This window comes from Camelus bactrianus, chromosome 15 (genome assembly GCF_048773025.1).
Source record: "Camelus bactrianus isolate YW-2024 breed Bactrian camel chromosome 15, ASM4877302v1, whole genome shotgun sequence".
In the NCBI taxonomy this organism is placed as follows: domain Eukaryota; kingdom Metazoa; phylum Chordata; class Mammalia; order Artiodactyla; family Camelidae; genus Camelus; species Camelus bactrianus.
Window position 1 is genome coordinate 18,941,450 of NC_133553.1, and position 19,827 is coordinate 18,961,276.

The following is a 19,827-nucleotide window of genomic DNA, read 5'->3' on the forward strand; positions in this document are numbered from 1 at the left end:
CTGACTCCATATAAGATCTAAATACTGTGACTTTTAACATAAGCAGTAATCTTTTAAGGTTTTCTTAACTCCTGAGAGAATTATTGTGGTTTACTAGCATGTTATCTTGATGATACACTTTCATATTTTACTTTTTATGTCTTGAGTTGGCAGTGACAGTTTCAGAACAGCATGACCCAGGTCCCCAGGCCAGACCTCTGCCGGGCAAGAGCTCCGAGCCAGTGAGACCACGTCGCCGGCCAGTGCTGCAGAACAGACTGCCCTGGTCTTCCTCAGAAAGTTCTTAATGTGCGTCACTCCCTAAGTGCACCGTTAAGCTTATTTGTGTTTAAAAGTGACAAATGACATTTCTTTTTTTTCAGTCCCAGTAGGTAGGTAACATCGAGAGTTAACTCACTGTTAGACACATTTTAATAGAAAAACAAATGACTGACATTTTATACATTGCATTTTCTTCAGAAAACCTAGAGCAGAGGATCACTCATATTCCTTTAATAGTTCAACACTGCAGACTGAAAACAGGACTATTTAGAAAACAGCTGAACTTGCACATGAAGTCAGCTTCCCCTTGATCGCAGGTTTCACGGTTTCTCAGATGTCAGTACAGAGTCAAAAGCAGTGGATAAAACTTTGCAGATTGCTTGTGCTTGTTCCTACGTTAAGTGGAAAGATAAAGTAAGAGAGTTCATCAGTCTCTTCCTGAACTAAATTTGATCCTCCCAACACCTCCCCTAAACCTGCTCTTCACCGGTTTTGGAAAGTCCAGGACAAGCCTGCCCAGGCCCCGTGTTCCTTCAGAGAACTGCACATGGTAACAGGGGACCCGCAGCCTTTGGGAGGGACCATCACGAGTCAGAACAACAAGGTACAGAAGATCAGGGCTCTGCCCGTGGAGGACACACCGCTTTCCCTCTGAACCGTGAGCTGCCCCTGGCCTAACTGCTCACAGCCCGCAGCGGGTCTGGGCAGCTGGTGGGCCCGGGGCCCGATACGCTCATTCTTTATGTCCTGTCAGGGATCAGGTGCATGGCAGAGAGCAGCTCTTCAGCCTTTCAGAAGACTAAATGGTCTCTGGTTTTGCCGATCTGTTTGATGAGTAAGACTAACCAAGGTAACTGAAAGCCTCACCAGGCTGCTGCACTGATAAACCCACAGGCTGTATTCCTCGTTGCTTGCATCTGTGGTCTTCAGAGCCAGTAAGCTTTTTCCTGCCCCGAGACCGTCGTCGTAACACACCATCCGGATGATTAAATACAGAGCGTGCCTGTGCAAGACGTCCTGCAAAAGTCAGGGCGAAGGGAGATCGCACTCCTTCCGTGTTTCTCCATCCCTCTAACTTAGCACATTTTACAGTGCAGAGTCTATCATGAGGCTTTAGACAGAGCATGTCCGTCCCTGGGTCTGGCAGAAAGTCGTTTTACAGGTTTTTTCACCCAAAGGGACATTCCGGTATGCTCAGTTAAGGGGCAATTTGCCTTTAGGATCATACCATCCTACTTAAGTTCTAGAAAGACGGAATGAGATGATCTAAGCTCAGAGTCCTGTTCTCTGTGGCAGCTTCCAAGCTGCCAACTACCCTGAATTGGCCCAGGGTCCTACTGAAATGCGTTACAGGCCAGCAATGGGGGTGTTGGCTTGGGCCCTACACACTGAAGCAAAAGCTCTTACTCATTTACCCTAGAAAACTGGTCACTTAAGACCAGCTGCCAGCAATATTTACAAACCGCTCTGCCAACAGGAGCAGACCTAACCACAGGAGGGGCCTCCCCGGCCTGACGTCCCCAATGCCTAAAAACACATTTTTTTCCCCTTTAATTAAATTACTTACATACTGATCTGATGTGGATACTTTTATACCATACTTGGAAACTCCCATAATAAATTCTTCCTCCAGAGGAACAAAAGGCAACTTTCCATCTTGCTTCAAAGTAAAAATAAATTACATGATACATGTTAAAAATTATATTCTTAATTCTGACTAGTCAATTTAGTATCTGGCCATTGCAAGCCCAAACCCTTTAAAGAATGTGAGGCCTACATACAACAGCCCAGCAGGAATTTCTCTCCAAAGAGGCAGAAGAAATCTCCCCCCCCCCCTTTTTTATAGTCCACAGATTTGACCAAAGCTCAGGTGCAGGCAGTCCGCGTGTATTGCTCTAGGTCTTTGTCTTGGTGTTAACTCTAGTTACAAACATACTTTTCACAGATCCTAGCCAGGCTGAAATATGTACATTAGTTTATACTAATGTCAGCACATTAAAGGATCAGGAAACACGCCGCAGGAACCACTTCTCTCAGCCACTTTATATCCCACTCAGGTGTTGGCTGTCTGGTTATCCCAGTGCCCCAGGGCTTCAGGCAAGTAAACACTGACAGATGGTTACTCAGCTCTCAAAAATCAGCATTTCAAGCTATTCAGAAACAAGGCCTAACTTGTCTTCTCTAAAATAAGTAAGATATTACTGGCAATCAGTAGATGTTCCATTCGGTAAAAATTTTTGTGGAACCATTTGCCTACACCAAAGAAATTCCGGTAAATGAGCTACATGCACCTACCTTAATTCTTGGGTCCTCGTGTGCAAGAGTAGCCTCTTGCCAATCAATTCTCACAGCAGGTTAAAGCAATTCCAAGAATCAGAAGATGGGATAACAGCAATGCTACGGTCAATAATGGGGTTTTGACAAGACCCGTTTCCACAGCGACGTGAGAAACTGAGCAGTCCCTAGCAGGATGGAAATAATCCTGACGCACCTTGCGGGGGAGCATTATCAGCCGCCTTTCAGTACAATACTTAGGTTAGTTGTTGCCTGCACGTTGTGGGAATGCCTTAATACTCCGAACTGAACCCTGGGATGATAATGGCGTTAGTCCAGGCTACCAAGAGTTCTCCGTTAAATGGCAGATTAGACTGGCTGACTCCCCCTCACGTGGAGGAGACTTCCTTCACGGTCACGAGGACATGAAACAGTTTATTTAATGATCCCACAACCGTGGTTTAAGAGACCATATATTCTTAAGACTAACACTGTGTAAGGGAATCTTTCCATGGCAGTAATTTCCCTTCGTTAACGAACACAAAGACAGGCAAGTCCATTTTCTAGAAACTTGAGAAGCAATTTACTAACTGTTCATAGTGTTATATCTTCTGGCTCATCCACTTCCAACACTGGTGAGGGTACACAGCTTACCATGTTTTATGCATAAACCTTTGATTTGTCTTAATTTTCCTTCATGATGGTTTTTTATCTTCTTGACTAGGATATATTTTTGAAACCCACCTCACCTCAATTCTCATTGGAAACAGGGTGTGAATAAATAGATATGATAGGCCAACACCACTCTGAGTTAGGTTATTTATTCAAAGAGTGGAAACTAGTTCAACGGAGATACGGTAAGACTTGCCAAATTGTTTTAAAGACAGACCTAGCTGTGTACCTGGTCCCCGCCCTCAGCTTCCCATTTAAATGAAGAGGTCAGTCAGCCCTAGAAAAAGTTAGAAGTGCTGTGTGACAGAAGACCTGTGTCTCTGTTCTTCTGTGACTCTGTCTCCAAGGCACCTTGTGCCTCCTCTGACCACAGCGCTCAGTGAGATTTTACCAGCAGTAAGAGCTCGGCTTCAGAAGACAGCGAAAAGACCTGGAAGAGCAGTGTCTTTCTCCAAAGCCACAGGTGCATGCCAGAATCTTTTAAAATTAAACTTTTTTTTTTTTTTTTTTTTTACCTGAGCAACATCTATGTAATTTATCAGGTCTAGTGGCCCTTCGAGACTTTTTCCCTCAGAGAGTTTCAGTTTCTCGATGGCACCAACATATTTTATTCGAAATTCTGCACAGGTGTCTGAATTACTGTTGCTTTGCCCTAGAGGGGGAAGAAAAACGGCAAGTAAGACTTCGAAAGAAACAGCTGCATTGTGGGGTGTCCTCAACCCCTTCCCAACAGGAAACAGACTGTGTCATCAGAACTTAAGCTTTAATAAGAATAAAAAATTTGTAAATGCAAACTTTCTGATATAACGAGAGAGAACTTAAAACTTCACTAAACTTTTCCTCAGTGATTCACAATACACTAAATGTATAAAAACCTCAGTAGGAATAAATGAAGTATTAACAGCCTTCACTTCAAAACAAAGGAGAAAAATAAAACGTCAAAGAGATAATGACCCTTATAAATGCATATGACATTTAATTATTTTTGTTTCTTTTCCCTCTTTATCATGTGAACTTTTAACTCTTTCCTGATTCAGGAAACCTGATATACCTCCCCGATTCAGTCAGAAAAGACCAGACTTTTATTTTTTTTCTTTTAACGTAGATGGAATAATGCCAGACAGGAAGTCCCTTACATAACAGATGGTGACAAGTGGAGAACTATGTACGCCATAAATTCCAGATGGCTTTACAATATCTATCATCGGTAGTAAGGAAATACTGCATGGTTACTGCTAGATTATGTTCATGTAATAAAAAGATGCCAACATTTTTAATACTTTAAAGGCATCCGGAATTACAGATAATAGACCTTATGCTGCGAAATTCCCTTCTGCATCTTAAGCTTTTCTCTCCTGCTTGCTTCCCACCACTTTTACAGACCGAGTAGTCCATGATCCCAAAAGGAAATTCCAGTCTATCTCTACCCACCCCCCACCCCCTTGGCAACCACAAGTCTGTATTCTATGTCTACGAGGAAAAGTGCCAGGATTTTATACAAGAAAATGAATGCAGTAGGTTTCCAACTAGACGTCAGCTAACAGGTGGGTCAGGAGCCACCTTCTGACTTCAGAAGGGCTGCTCACTTCAAGTGGCTGCATAAATGTTTCCGAGGGTCTGTGACAGACACTCCCCTTCACCGTGTGCTCCTGACGTTAATGAGCTGGCAGATCTCTGAGCAGAGGGCTCCTTGATCTCTGTAATCAGCAAGACACTGTCCCACACCCCACAAACAATATTCATTCCAGTATAATTCACTCTGCCAGTCCATTTCTGACAAAGCCATTTTGACACTCCTAAATTTCCACACACTTTTGCTCTAGGACCATTATGAGCAGTTTGCTGCAAGGCCATGGTTTTCACCAATCCTTCTGCACTCCCAACCCCCGTTCCACCAGATCGTGGCCATTTCTAAACTCTTGCAAAAATGGCAGAGCTAAGAAAGAAAACCCCCAATACGCAAGAAGCCCTTGTGCTGCCCTGGTAAATCGTAAGAACATCAGTTAACAAGACAATAAATGATCTAAGCAGTCTCCATACCTGAACTCTTGGTAGAATCCGTATCGAGGCTTGCGACGGTGCTGGACCGTGAAAGGCCCCCAAGGCTGGAATCTACAGACTGAGAAATAACAAACATAACATTAAAAAAAAATTTTTATTTAAGTACAGTCAGTTACAACGTGTCGATTTCTGGTGTACAGCACAATGCCCCGGTCACACATGTATACGCGTATATTCGTCTTCATATTCTTTTTCATTAAAAGTTACTACAAGATATTGAATATAGTTCCCTGTGCTATACGGAAGAAACTTGTTTTTTTTAATCTGTTTTTATATATAGTGGTTAACATCTGCAAATCTCCAAACTGCCAAATTTAAAACATAACGTTTTTAAACGTAATTAGAAGCACTATCTTCTTTACCATTCAAATTACTCATTTCTTACAGCTGAATCAACACATATAAAGTCAGGTCAGTTATTCAAGCAGATAGACTGTGATGGATTTTTCTAAAGACAAATTCCATAGCAAACTTCAAAAAAAAAAAAAAAAAAAAAAAGAATCCCAGCTGCTTTTCACAGCACTGTATCAGATACAGGCAGATACAGGCAGAGTCGGCGCTCTGAGTCTAAATCGAAAACACTACCTCTATCTCCTTATAAGGTACCTGTTATTTATACCGTATGTGAAAATCTACACCTTGCTTTCATGTTATCTCCACAGAAGCCAAAACGAACCCTATGCAGAAAGTGGGCAGAGAGGATTACCCTGTTTAGTGAATGAGCAAAGAGTCGCAGTGAGGCGAGGTGACTGACCCAAGGTTACATCTAGGAAACAGCCCAGATCTCTAGCCGAGGTCCCCGAATTCCCATCCAGAACCCCTGCAATGACTCCAACGACTACCTGGCCCACAACAGGTAACACAGGCCGAGGGCGGGCCAGAGTGCAACTGTCAGTGTGAATTACAAAGGAAAACTAACAAAACTGTCGAGCAAAATTCAAAGAATCACACGTTAGTGTAGTCTGTTCTACAGCATCACTCTCTCAATGTGCTTAATTTTTTAGAAATAACACTGGAAACTTCTGATTAAAAAAGTTAGTCACTCATTTACACTTCAAATCAAAATTAAATTTTAAAAGTACACTGAAATTTTTTAAACATTTAAGAAGTGAATCAAGGTGAATGTAAAAATGAATCAAGTCTTAAATATTACTTCTTTCTTTTTTTAATAATTACACTTCTCGGAATCTAATCTAAAATAAAAGCAGAGCTGTACACACAGAATGTTCAGCATCATATCTGTATGGTACTGAGAAATTGGAAAAGACCTAAATATTCAATGGGTGAGAGAAAGGAGTTGGAATTAAGAAGCTGTTACAAATTCAGGCTGGCTTCTGGGAAGCGAGTAACAGAGTGCTTTTTGTGCTTCAAACTACCCCCTGCAGAGGAAAACGCCAGAACCCAGTGACCCTCTGAACAAGGAAAGCAGGAAGGCAGAAACTGGCCTATTTCCCCCGGGTTCAGAATTACAACAGCAAAAGCTTACGTCATCCTAGAACACAGACCTAACAGTCACAGGTCTGCTGAGAAGCCCCTCAGGGCTCACCATCACCTTCGGGGTAAGACACGTGACCCCTCCTGCCACACTCCAGCCCGGTCCCGCACCTGCCTGAGTCAGCAAGGTCCTTCAGGAATCAGAATATGAGCTCTGGTTCTGCTCTGTGAGCAGCAAGTCAATAAATCTCCCTTTATCCATTTTTTGATCTAGAAAACAGGAAGCTGGGCCTGGCCACTGATTCCCTGGCTGAGGTCCTCACACTTAAGGTAACTCCCTGACTAGCTTCAGGAGTTCAAAAACCTTAAAGAAGACTGTTCATTTCCCCATTGCAAGCCTGCACAGGATTCCTCCACTGTCAGGTTTCTGTGCTTTTGGCTCGGTGCTGACAGCTCAGTGACCACATGCTGCTCTTGCTGGAAGTCCCGAGTGGCAGTCTTGTGCCCTTCCTGCACTGAGTGGGGCTGTCATCACTCAGTGTGCTGCCCCCGGGCCAGAGAGAGGGTCTCTGGAGGGGGGCACCCCCTCCGTGCACCGGGCCACAGGCCCTCCTCCTGCCTCACCAAGTCCTGGCACTAAGCACACACGTCTTTCAAAAGTGAGAGCTCACGAGGGTGCAGGATGATAAAAAGGCTCTTATAGTAAAGATGTGGGCACCAGGAGGCTCAGTCCAGTGGACCAGGACTCAGGAATCTGAGGGCCCCGCACACTCAAACACTCGACTCCACTAGGCTTCCAGTCACGGCGTTGCCTCACTAGCCAACTGACTCCGTTTCGTAAACAGAACTATAGTTACGCACACACGCATCACGACCCGAAAAGTCAAGAGATCCAGCTCCTTAACTGCCTGCAATTTCTATCAAGTACAAAATTTTTAAAAATCAGTTTTTCAGTGAGACCATTCAAAGGGCCTGTCCCACCTAGGTTGGCGGATTTAAGAATTTAAGAAAATCTACCAAAACAAAATTAAATCAAGCACAGAATGTGTCTCGAGTGCAAGAAAACGAATGTTATGAACATCCGGTTTGAAGACTACCAGCAGGCCTGCTGTGCGTAGTCCCCCTTCTGCGGTGTCAGAAAGAACAGAATTCCCGCCGCTTTGCGGTTCTGTCCCCGAGTCCCCTGCCCCTACCTTGCTCTTAGTACTGATCTCACTACTCTGGGAGCTGCTGCTGCTGTGGCGCTTTTTGCCTTTCCGGAACATCTTCCACCATAGCTTGGTCCACAGGCGCTGCCCTGGAAACACAAACGTTGTTTAGATAGATTAAGAAAAGCAACTTTAAATAATTTTACGCATAATAGGAACAAAAATAAATAAAGCCCAGCAATTCCTTCCAGTTCCACGGCATGTTCCTTTTACTTAAAACTAAATATTTTCCGTTGACCACAAAATTTAGACACTGTTCTTTTTCATCCTTTTTCTCTTTTTGAATCACAAAAGTCTACCCCGATGAACCAAAAAGGCAGAAGCCTTCTTCTCATATAAGGAAGTGTGAAAAGCCCTGTTCAGAATTAACAGACATATGTGATCTAATTCTCAAAATATTCAAGTGCCTTACTTCTCTTTAGTCAATTCAAGACATTAGTAAAACACGTGACATAATTAGTTTACCAACCAAGATACTGAGATTCGGTTACTGTCTCCAGTACACGGTCTGTAAACAGCTGGCTGAGAACAGAAGGAATCGGTACCTCTCGGAAATGGGCATTTTTCCTGAAGTCTCAAGTTATCTTTAGGTAAAAGCTGACAGAAGAACATCGCCAGGTGCTGGCTCTCACCTCCTGGTTCCCGTAAGGCCAGGGCAGGAGGTGACCTTAAGTTGCCCAGAGTCTGTCTTATATATATCTTTCTTTAATTTTTATTTTTTTTAATTGAAGTACCGTCAGTTATAACGTGTCGATTTCTGGTGCACAGCACAATGTCCCAGTCATGCATATACATACATATATTCGTTTTCATATTCTTTTTTTTTAAATGAATGATTTATCCTGGCCCTTTTCATAGGGGCACATAGATTATACTTGGAAAATTGCTAACTAGCCAGCGTCATGTTTCCGAGTTCCAGTACTTTCAAGTACACTGTCTCACTTTATCCTCACAGCAACCTGGTGACACATTCATCCGTCCCAGGTGTTTCCTGAGGGTCGTGTGTGCCACACACCCTGCTGGGGCTCTGGGCCCCACCCTCAAGGGATGTACAGAAGGTAGCTTAGAACCTGCAGTTGATAGACGAGGGAACTGTTACTCACCTTTCAGGAGGGTTTATGAGTAGATAACCTAATAGATGTTCACTAAAAATTGGATCCTACAGAGGGAATAAGGGAGCTTACTACAGAATCGAAGATGATTTTATTGTTTTCGAAGGTTCCACAGATAGCAGTCTACACAGATAGCTTCCTTTCATTCTGACATGGTCAGTTCTTGTCAGAAAAACAATGTACCTGGTGAAGGAGAAAGAAGAAAGAATAAGTCACAGGGTGCTCAGTAACTGTTCAATGAAGCTTCTCCCACTGAATCTGGAGACCCTGCTCTTAAGTCCACTCACCAGCGTCTGACTTTAGGCCACTTACCCAAGACTGACTCCTGGGCCCAAGCTTTTTAATCAGCCCCATTATCCAATTTATTTCTGTATTTTTGCTTAACTTGTGGAGCAGCAAGAATATCTGATTGATTCATTCACTCCTGAGTTGCCGATGAGCATCCACCAGTTGCTGGGGACACATCAGCGAGTAAGATAGGCCTCAGATATCAGGGAGCTCATTTTTAGGGGGAAGAGACGGACCAACAAGCAAACCAAATATAAAACCCATTATTAGGAAACAGTAATGTCTATGAGAGGAACTAAAGCAAGATAAGAAGATCGAGAGCGATTAAAGGAAGGGGTGACTATTTCAGATAGAAAAAGATGTTCTGAGGAAGTGAGAGTTGAGCCCTGAGCAACGTGGGAGCAGCCATGAACGTGGAGGAGAAGCAGTATGAGTGGAGGGCAAAGCAAGTGCAAAGGTCCTGAGGAATCACGTCTGACATAGGGACCAGTGAGAGGCCAACTCAACTAAGGCAGGATGACAGATGAAAAAGATCACAGGGCTGGCAGGCCACGGCAAAAGTTGGGGGTTTATTTTGGGTTTCACAGGAAGACTCAAGAGGATTTTAAAAAGCAGTCAAATGATGTGATCAGATTTGTTTTAGAAAGATGACTGCCTGCTAGGTAGGGCATAGGACAAGAGGAGAAAGAGAGAGAATACTTGGAAGGCTACTGTGGATAATTTGTTGCGAACGACGGCCTTGTCATTACAGCAAACTTTTCAGTTAGAAAGAAAAGGCAAGAGAGCCTTAATCCAAGGTCTGCACAAAACTGGGTTAACCTAGCAGAATAAAGTACCATGTTAGCAGTCTCTGATGGGTTAAAATGTTGGTGTATAGTCTATATAAACACATTATATTTTAAGTATATATAAATGCTACTTATATAACAATTTTAAATATGATTTTTTAAAATTTGATACTACTGTTATGAAATCCTGAAGCATCTCTTCAAATCCCTAGAATACTAGAATGATTTGAAAATCACTATAGTATATTATAAGGCCCTTTGCAACTCAAGACTCTCTTTTCATCATCAAACTAGGAGCTTAAGGGAAAAGCATTTATTAAAGCTTTGTTATCTGCTACTTTGTTGATGCATGTTCTTAATTAAGTACATCATTCTTCTCTCTAAATTATTCATACATAAAAATGAGGCCAAAGATACTGTCATTTGGATGTTCCACATATTCATCAAACGCAAAAATGTCTAAAGCAGAACCCATCATCTTCCCCTCCATACCAGCTTCTCCCGGCTCCTCTCCCTTTCAGGAAATTACATTGTTTCTGGATGAAACGGGGAAATCAGGGACTCCTCTCTGTCCTCCAGCCCCCACATCCAATCAAGCCCAAGATTCACTGAATACACCACCCGAAGTGACCCCTTATCATCACAGACTACTGCTACATATAAATACTTTCTCATTATCTGATGAAAGCAATGTACCCTTAACCCATAAAAACACATAGTTTGGAATGCAAAATTTAAGGAAATTTATAAGCCCCCAGGAGATATTTCACAGATGTGAGCCGTTGTCCCAGCCAGACTCTGCCACTTCAAATCTATCACCAAGCTCTATCCAAAATGATTTCTTTAAAACTCAAGTCAGATGCCACTAACCTGCTTAAACTCTTTCGCTGGATCCCAAAGCTAGAGACTGAAGTCAAAGCTCTTTGCCGGGACATGCAAGGTCCTCCATAACCCGGCCCTATCTACCTCTCCAGTCTCATCTTCCACTACCAGCTTCACACTTAACGCAAAACTGCTTGCGGTTGTCAGCGTGCATGGCGCTCCGTGTTTCCACGCTGTGCTCCCGCCAGTCCCGCTGCCTGGAGTGCCCTTCCACCCACTATTCACTCAGTCTAACGACAGCCACCTTTCAAGACTCAGTTATGGCTGCATCTTTTGGAAGCCTCTCTTGGATCTCCAGGCTGGGCTAAGGGATGTCTTTCACAGCTTGAGTTTATACCCTCATCTTAGCATGAGTCTGCTACTGCCTGCTTTTAACTATCTCACTCTGAACCTGAACTCCTCAAAGGCGGCGGCGGGGGGGTGGAGGGGGGTGGGGGGGTGGCGGCTAGGTCACTCAGCTCTGTATACTCAACGCCTGCCACAGCCTGGCAGAGGACATGCTTAATGAACTGGAGAACTTTCTTGTGAGATAACACCCAGATGACAACTCCCACATAGTGAGCGCCTACCGTGTGCCGCCCAGTACTAGGTGCCATATGTACCTCTGACCCTGTCTACTGACCAGCAAGGCTGCAGTATTACAGCCCTTTCAAATGAAGCAGCCAAAGCTCAAAGTTTATTAAGCCGCTTGCGAAAGGTCACCAGGCTAAGAGTGGGTGGGGCAAAGTTTGGAACTTGGTCGAGCTGGCTCCAAAGCTCTCCCTACACCCCAGGGTGGTCCCCTGGTATTCTTCGCTGTTGCGGAGCGCTCGCCACGTGCTAGTGCGCCTGATGACAGTAAACAAAACAGACACAATCCCGCCCACCCTGTGCAGCGGGGGAAGAGGGTGAAGCCCCAAGGGATGGGGAAACCAACAGGAGCCCGCACAAAGAGTGGGCGCTCGTCACCGCTCCTCGAATCAGAGCCTGACACGGGGAGCAGCCCCGCGGATGCTCCCCACTCCGTCACCCTTCCGAAGGAACCCATCCACACACCGCATCGGTTCTCATCGGAGCTGCAGTCCCTCCCCAGACAGGGACTGGGCACTGGGGCACTGCCTCCTCCCGCAGGCCCAGGCCCGCTCCTTCGCTCCCGCTGCCCGCCCGCGCCGCCTCGGGGCCTGGGTCCCCCACCCAGGGAAGGCGGGTCCCGGCGGAGATTGCGCGGCCCCACCCATCCGCTCCACCGCGGGGCTCCCCGCCGGCGCCGCCCTCGGGGTCCCGGTTCCCGGCCAGGTCCAGGCAGGGCGCGGCGAGGGCTGGGGTCTCACCTCACAGCCGCCTCGGGTCGGGGTCAGACACCCACAGCCCCGGCAGCCAGAGCCGCAACGGCCACTCCCGTTCTAATTCCAGCGCCAGCTTTTCCGCCCCCGTGGCCCAGCCCTCCGGGCCCCGCCTCCGAAGCCTCGCGCAGGCGCAGTCCTGACCCCGCCCCAGGTTCCTGGACCCAGAGTGGGGAGGAGCCTCGCGAGCCCAGTTCTCCGCCCGGAAGTCGGAGGGAGGAGCCTAGGGTCGCGGGCGCCGTGGTGCCGGAAGTTGTGCTCTAAGTGGTTGAGGTTCTTTCTTTGGTTCCCTGTGGCTGCTCTTCCAGTTTAGAGACTCCGGCGACCTGTTTGTTCCTCATCCCCGCTTCGCCTTCAGACTTCTGAGATGTCTGCGATTCCTGCGGAGGAGAGTGACCAGCTGCTGATCCGACCCCTGTAAGGGACCAGCGAGAGACGGAATGCAGCCACGGCTGTGAGGCGAGGAGGGTAACCGGATGGTTGGCTTCCTCAGTCGCCCCGACGCCAGCACGCCTCGGCAGCCTGCCCTGGGTCCGCAGTTGTGGGCCAGGCCTCTCCGGCTGAAGGGGTTTGGAGAACTGTTGATCGGAAGGGGCCTGCTAGGTTGAATGGGATTTTGCTTTTTCTTCAGTCTCAAGGGAGGAGAATATGTTGGAATTGGAGGGCGAGGGGAAATGGTTTAAGGAGCCGCTTGGCGTTTTCATATGCACCAAAGAGTAGCAGTCTCTAAGGGAACCGGTGATGCTGAGGATGGCAGAGGAGATGAGGATCTGGATAAGGCTGTAGCAGTGCGAGGAAGAACTAAGTCTGTTTCTTACCTCCAGGACTTGATATTTTTCAAGATGTGAAACACGAAATAAACTAGGGACTTGATGTAAGTTCCATTCAGAACTCAAACTCTAGGAGAATAAGGAAGGTGGAAAGTCGGAGAGGAGAAAAAGCAGAGGTGTTAAGGACGAAAATCTCAGCCCTTGATTGTCCGTGAGAAGGCTAGCCTTTAATTAGAAATGGCCACCTTACAGATCTGGAACACTGCTTAGAAAGGGAAATACAAATGTGGGCAGCTTATTCTATAAACGAGCAGTTTGAATCCACAAACATGTTTATTGTTAGATATGAGTTAGCACCACACGAACGTGTGCGTTTTTCAAAAGGTAGAAAGTATCTCCTTTACACCTTCATTTAATAAGGACTCGGTGAGCACCTACTGGGGACAGAACACAAGTTTACCACTGCTTAGTTCACACCTGTCCTCTCTCCCTGTATTCAGCAAGCACTGAGCAAGCGTCAAGCACCACACTAGGCACTGGGGATACAAATAAGACAGAGGGCTGAGTTAAGTGAATTCACCCTTTTGGAGGGAATTGCAGTGCCAGGTGCAAAGTACTGGAGTGATAGTTTGGAATAATAGCAAACCGTTACTTTGGAGTCAGACTTGAAATCTAATCTATACTTGATTACTAGGACAGCAACCTCACTGAACCCATTTCCTCATGTGGAAATAATATAGCAACACTTAACTGTGTTGAGTAAAGCTCATGGTAGGTGCTCAATCAATGGTGATTACTGTAAGAGTAAGGTAGGTATTGCACTGAGGCCAAGGAATAGGGAATTCCAACAGAGTGAGATGAGAATGCCATCTCCTGCGTCCTGGAAAACATGACGCATGAGCTGAGTCCTAAAGAATGAGTAGGAATTAAAGACAGCTGAAGTGTGGGGGTGAGGATGTTCCAGGTGGAGAAAGTGGCACGTGTGAGGATGAGAGGTCATGGTTTGTGGCCAGAATCCTCATGGCTGCAGCCAAAAGACTAGCACATGAGATGGTAGAGGCTGTCGGGGTCCAGTTTATGAAGGACCTTGTATACAGACTAAGGATTTGGGGTCTTTATTGCCAGTTATAAGGAGCCAAGGAGGGATTTTAAGCAAGGATGGGATGTGGTGGGAATTAGGTTTTGGGAAGATTGAAGATGCTCCTAGCAGCAGTGTAGCAGATGAAAGGGTGGTTTAATTGGGGAGAATTCAGTAGGATGAAATTGAAATAATCCAAGTGATAAGCAATGAGAGCCTAGAATGAGTGAAATGAGCACTAGTGGTTTGGAAAGAGGTTTGAGAGTGTAAGGAAGTGAAATCTAGAGCATTGTAACTGATCAGATATCTTGGAAGGGGCAGTTGTGGGGAGGGAAGGCATGGCAGAAAGGAGTGTTAGGGCGAGTCCGATTCCTAGGTTGGATACCTGGTAAATGATCGTGTTATCACTCAACGAGCATAGGAGATGGGGCAGGTCTGGGTAAACTTGAGAGTTTCGTTGTTTAATAATAGCCTTATGGAGATTGAATTCACATCAGCACTCATTTAAAGTGTACAAAGCAATGGTTCTTTAATATATACACAGTTTTACAACTATCACCACTATCTAATTCCGGAACATTTTTGTCATTCCAAAAAGAAGTCCGTACATCCATTTCCCCCCAGCTTCCCCAGCCCTAGGCAACCACTGATCTACTTTCCCTCTCTACAGAGTATCCTGTTTTGCACGTTTCCTATAGATGGGTTACAATATGTAACCTTCTGTGACTGGCTTCTTTCATTTAGCATAATGTTTCCAAGGTTCATGATTTGGGACTTTTTATTCATATTTCTTGAGATTTACTGCATGTCAGGCACTGTAGGTATACAGTGGTGAATGGAACAGACAATGTCTCTGCTGTTAGGAGCTTTCATTTTAATAGTGAGAAACAAGCCATAAATAAGTAGATCCAATAACTTCATGTAGTTGTGTTATGATAGAACGATGTGAAGGGCAGATGAGGTGACATTCGAACTAAGACCCAAAGGATACGAAGGAGCCAGTTTGTAAATATCTGGGGGCAGAGCACTCTAGGAAGAAAGAGCAAGGGCAAGAGACTTGAGGTGCAAGTTTGTTTGGCATATTTGAGTATAAAGTGCCTGTGAGGTGTCCCAGTGGAGATACCAACTCCAGGTGACTATTAGAGGTCTGGAATTCAAGGGAACAATCTGGGCTACAAATACAGATTTGGAAATCAGCAAATGTGAAAATGAAGATCAGGAAAACTGAGAAGAGGGCCAAGGAGAGAACCCTCAGAATATCAGCATTGGAAGGATGGGCAGAAGCAGCTGAATGAAGGAAACTAAGGCAGAAAACCAGCAGGACAGCAGGAGAGCATGAAGTCGGAGAAGGAGGGATGACGTGCTGCTGGGAGAATGAGTTAGACGAGGACTAACAAGGGCTGTTTGCTCTCAGCAACAAAGAGCTGCTTTGCAAGGAGGATTTCAGAAGAGTAGTTGGTAAAAAGCCAGACTGCAGTGGGTTGAGGGGAGATGAGGAAATAGAGGCAGAGAGTGTGCACAGCTTTTAGAAGCGGGCAGAGAAAAGGAATAAAGTGGAAACTAAAGGAAATTTGAATGAAAGGATTTTAATTTGGGGATGGGCATGACTGGCCTGTTAAAACACCGATGACCAAGAGAGGACAGGGAAAAGCCAGTGATGTAGCAGGAGTCAGTTCCTCCGAAGGAGGGAGTGTGCAGAATGTAGAACCATGGTGGGAAGATTAGCCTTAGAAAGGTCCCTGTACAGGAGAAGTGGAAGGAAAGATGCAGATGGGTTGGTAAGTGAAGTGGAGGAAATTGACAAGTGGACAGCATAATTTTTTCATGCAGAGAAAGCCCAGGCTTCTAGTGGAACAGGACTGAGGGCTGGAAAATTTAGGAGAGAAAGTTTGAGATAGTTACTACGCTAACTGTAGGAGAAACAGAACTAGGGACACTCTTAAGAGGGAATGTCCTAGGTTCAATCCCCAGTACCTCCATTAAAATAAATAAGTAAATAAATGGAAACCACCCCCCAACACACACACACACACACACACACACACACACACAGCCTAGAGGCCAGTTAAAATGGAAGGCCAGGAATTCTTGGTATCACCACAGTGGTTTGATTTTCTTTATCTGCATCCTCTGACGTAGGACCTTGTTTTGAAGATAGATGCATCTGATGCCTGTCTCTTAGTAGACAACGAGTTCTTGAGGTCAGGTTCCTGGTATCGGACATTTCCATATGCTGGGTACTTAATACAGTGCTTGGCAAACAGTAACTGCTTAGCGAGTGAGTGTGCGCGTTGTGAGCTAGAAATGGGGAAAGGCATCGAAGAAGGTGAGGGATTTGAAAAACAGGTGAGGTTTCACTTAAAGCCTTCTGGTAATTGGAAGATAAGTCTGTTTTATTAATATAAGAAGAAGGGGAAGTTGTGTAAGTCCTTGGTATAAAATATAATGAAATAACAGGATGTAGAAGGAAAAGAGACAGATTCACAGGTATGAATAAGATAAGCCTACTTAAACTTAAGCTATTTGGTAAGTGTGTATTATCTTTTAAAAAAATGAAAGAATATTGAAGTGCTTATGGGTTTACACTTAAGTGCTCATTCTAAAAGTGTCATTGAATAATTTAATCACCACTAGTTTACATTTTAAATACATCATAGTTTAACCCTAACATTCAGAAGGTTGGATTTAACCTTTGAGCTTCTTGGTTCTAAATCACCCTCTCTCACAATTTGAACAACTAAAAGATCCCTGAAGTCACTTTTCATCTTTTCCCACATTGGCACTTTTCTTCCCTATCTTTGTAATTTTGTGAGACCGTCATCTGCCTCAAGTGAGTGCTGTCATCACATGGGACATAGTTTAAGTTGTAAAAAACTTTGAATTTATTTGGCTTCATTTTGATTGTTTTTTAATCATTTGTATTTCTTCCCTTGAATGTTTACAGTGGAGCTGGACAAGAAGTAGGAAGATCATGTATTATTCTGGAGTTCAAAGGAAGAAAAATAATGGTAATTATTATTTGGTAATCAGGTTAACAGTAAGGCTCTGTCTGCACTCGGTGTTAAGTCTTTTCTAGTACAGTACTTATCTGTTTAGCTCCCAGAAAAATGTCCTAGTTGGAGATGTATTCTATGCTGTAAAATGTTAATGTGGGAAACTAATATACCTTCCACTTAGTAATTTGACAAAACATTAAGTAAACTGAGAATATATATTCCAAGGTTGTAAAATTATCAGCTGGATCTCCTGAACTATTGCTTCTTCAAAGTCCATCTTCTATTCCTGAAGCTCTGGCCAACCTAACTGCCCCACCCTTGGTGGAAGACACCAAGGAACTGGCCACCTGAACACACTCACAGCTCCAGCTGTCCCCACGCAGTGCAGCCCTGGTACCAGCTTAGGTACCTCAGTCAGCACTAGGGCCCCTGGCCTTGGGCAAGTCAGTCTCTCCGATAAGCCCATTTCCTTCCCTGAGAGTTAGAGGGAGGGGTCGTCTCTGTGGTCCTCGTTAGAAAGGTGATTCACGGCTTATCGTGTTCTTGTGGTTCCACTCTGCTTCTCCCACTCTTAAAAGAACAGGTGAAGTTTGCAGCCTGGAGATTGTCATTCAAGTGAAGTAAGCCAGAAAGAGAAAGAAAAATACCATATAGTATCACTTACATGTGGAATCTAAAAAAAAGACAAATGAGGTTATTTACAAAATAGAGACAGACTCACAGACATAGAAGACAAATGGTTACCAGTAGGGGAAGGGGGTACGAAGGGATAAATTGGGAGTTTGAGATTTGCAGATACTAACCACGATACATAAAATAGATAAACAACAAGTTTATACTGTACGGCACAGGGAACTATGTTCAATATCTTGTAGTAACCTATAATGAAAAAGAATATGAAAACTAATGTATGTATGTATCTGTATGACTGGGACATTGCTGTATACCAGAAATTGACACAACACTGTAAACTGACTATACTTCAATTAAAAAAAAAGGCATATAGCAGACATGATTGTCTTTTTAGTCATTTATTGTATTAATATGACAAAGACACCCCAAAAATGAAGATTTAACTCTAATGACTGCCTCTTAAGAATTTGCCTTAAAATACTTAAAGTGCCCTGATCAGGGAAGTTTCCTATTTCTAATCGTTGTCTTCTCCCAACAGTCAGATCTGGTGGTAGTAAATCTATAAACTGTAAAAATGGTGGCCATCTTCTGATACTAAATTTCTTGAAAAAGAGCTCATTCATTGTTAAGAGTGCCTACAAGAAGTAGCTGGAAAGAAGATGTCTTGCATTTGTGTTCTGTGACTCTAAATGGGCATTATATTTTAGGTTCATTTGGGAAGTTAGAATCGTTAATGGTGTATTTGCCCATTTAATAAGAATTGCATGCCAATAAATAACAAGTTCATACTGTGTAGCACAGGGAACTATATTCAATATCTTGTAGTAACTTATGGTGAAAAAGACTATGAAAACGAATATATATATGTACTTGCATGACAGAAGCATGTGCTGTACACCAGAAACTGACACAATGTTGTAAACTGACTATACTTCAATAAAAAATATATATATACAGAAAGAATTGCATTCCAAATGCTAGTGTATGGAGTCCATCTGGTGTAGTGCAATGGATTAGTTATAATTATTGTTTATTTGTTGAATGAACTTTAATGAAGTGTGGAGGTGACTGTGATCTTGTTCCCCATTTCTTTCAGCTGGACTGTGGGATCCACCCTGGCCTAGAAGGAATGGATGCTCTTCCTTATATTGATTTAATTGACCCAGCTGAGATTGATCTCCTACTAATTAGTCAGTAAGGCTTTTTTTTTCTTTATTAAGGACACTGTTTTTCAATGACTTTTGCTATAAAGATCGCTCTTTACCAGATTTTAAGATTCTGGTGTTTTAAGAGTACTTCCTACCAGAAATTATATTGCAGACATCTTATGTCTTATGACAACACGCCATACTGTCATCGCAGGTGAGAGAAGTTTACTAGAAAGATTCACCTTCCCATCTCTAGAGTAAGTGAGGAGGTAATGTATGCCTTGGATCATTGTAAAACTGGGAGACCAAGAAAGCTCTTTGACAGAATATCCCCTTGAGGCCACTGAGTTGTCACGTTACTCTGTGGGAACTTCATATATAAACAGTGACATGTTTCAACTTGATACCACCAAAGCGCTTGTTATAACTTTGGCTGCCAGAAATAGGTTTGGCTATATCTTGATGTTTAAATGCTTTTAATGTCTTTTCCTTACACTTGAGCTGGATGCATCACTCCCTCCCGCTGCACGTACCTGCCCCTGGTAGGTTCTGAGAGTATTGGTGTGTGATGGTTACAGAGAGCTTTTCTGTACAGTGAACGTCAAGTATATGATGGGTAGTATTTTAGTAACTGACAGAATCTCTTTGTTTCTTTTTAAGTTTCCATTTGGATCACTGTGGAGCTTTGCCCTGGTTTCTACAGAAGACAAGTTTCAAGGGAAGAACATTTATGACTCATGCCACAAAAGCTATTTATAGATGGCTTCTTTCAGATTATGTCAAAGTTAGGTAAATTACTTTGTTAGATTTATCATGCATCTGGTTCTACACAGTACATATGGTTTACAATATAGACCATTTTGTGTTTTGAAATGAGATGTTTTCTTTTTATCCACAAGG

The 19,827-nt window shown here is 43.9% G+C and overlaps 2 protein-coding genes across 9 annotated transcripts in view; one reads left to right on the forward strand and one right to left on the reverse strand.

Moving 5' to 3' along the window:
* Positions 1-393: 393 nt before the first annotated feature.
* ITGB1BP1 (integrin subunit beta 1 binding protein 1) lies at positions 394-12,441 on the reverse strand. Of its 2 annotated transcripts, none has more exons than XM_074341640.1 (8): positions 12,291-12,441; positions 9,014-9,205; positions 7,896-7,999; positions 5,248-5,326; positions 3,723-3,859; positions 1,829-1,921; positions 1,108-1,278; positions 394-653 (listed from the first exon to the last, which is right to left on the reverse strand). In XM_074341640.1, exons 3-8 carry the CDS (start codon positions 7,965-7,967, stop codon positions 582-584), a joined length of 624 nt encoding a protein of 207 aa, XP_074197741.1. In that variant the 5' UTR covers positions 7,968-7,999; positions 9,014-9,205; positions 12,291-12,441; the 3' UTR covers positions 394-581. The 2 variants fall into 2 exon arrangements, with proteins under 2 accessions (XP_074197741.1, XP_074197742.1); XM_074341641.1 differs by having other exon boundaries at positions 1,129-1,278; positions 12,291-12,440.
* Positions 12,442-12,524: 83 nt separating this feature from the next.
* Positions 12,525-19,827, forward strand: part of CPSF3 (cleavage and polyadenylation specific factor 3) — a 31,856-nt gene continuing 24,553 nt past the window's right edge. Inside the window, exons 1-4 of one of the 7 annotated variants that reach the window (XM_010964034.3) lie at positions 12,525-12,719; positions 17,095-17,158; positions 18,876-18,973; positions 19,588-19,716. In XM_010964034.3, coding sequence (XP_010962336.1) covers positions 12,670-12,719; positions 17,095-17,158; positions 18,876-18,973; positions 19,588-19,716 — 341 coding nt within the window. In that variant the 5' untranslated portion in view covers positions 12,525-12,669. The other 6 variants (XM_045523411.2, XM_010964037.3, XM_010964035.3 and 3 more) reach the window with 6 other exon arrangements.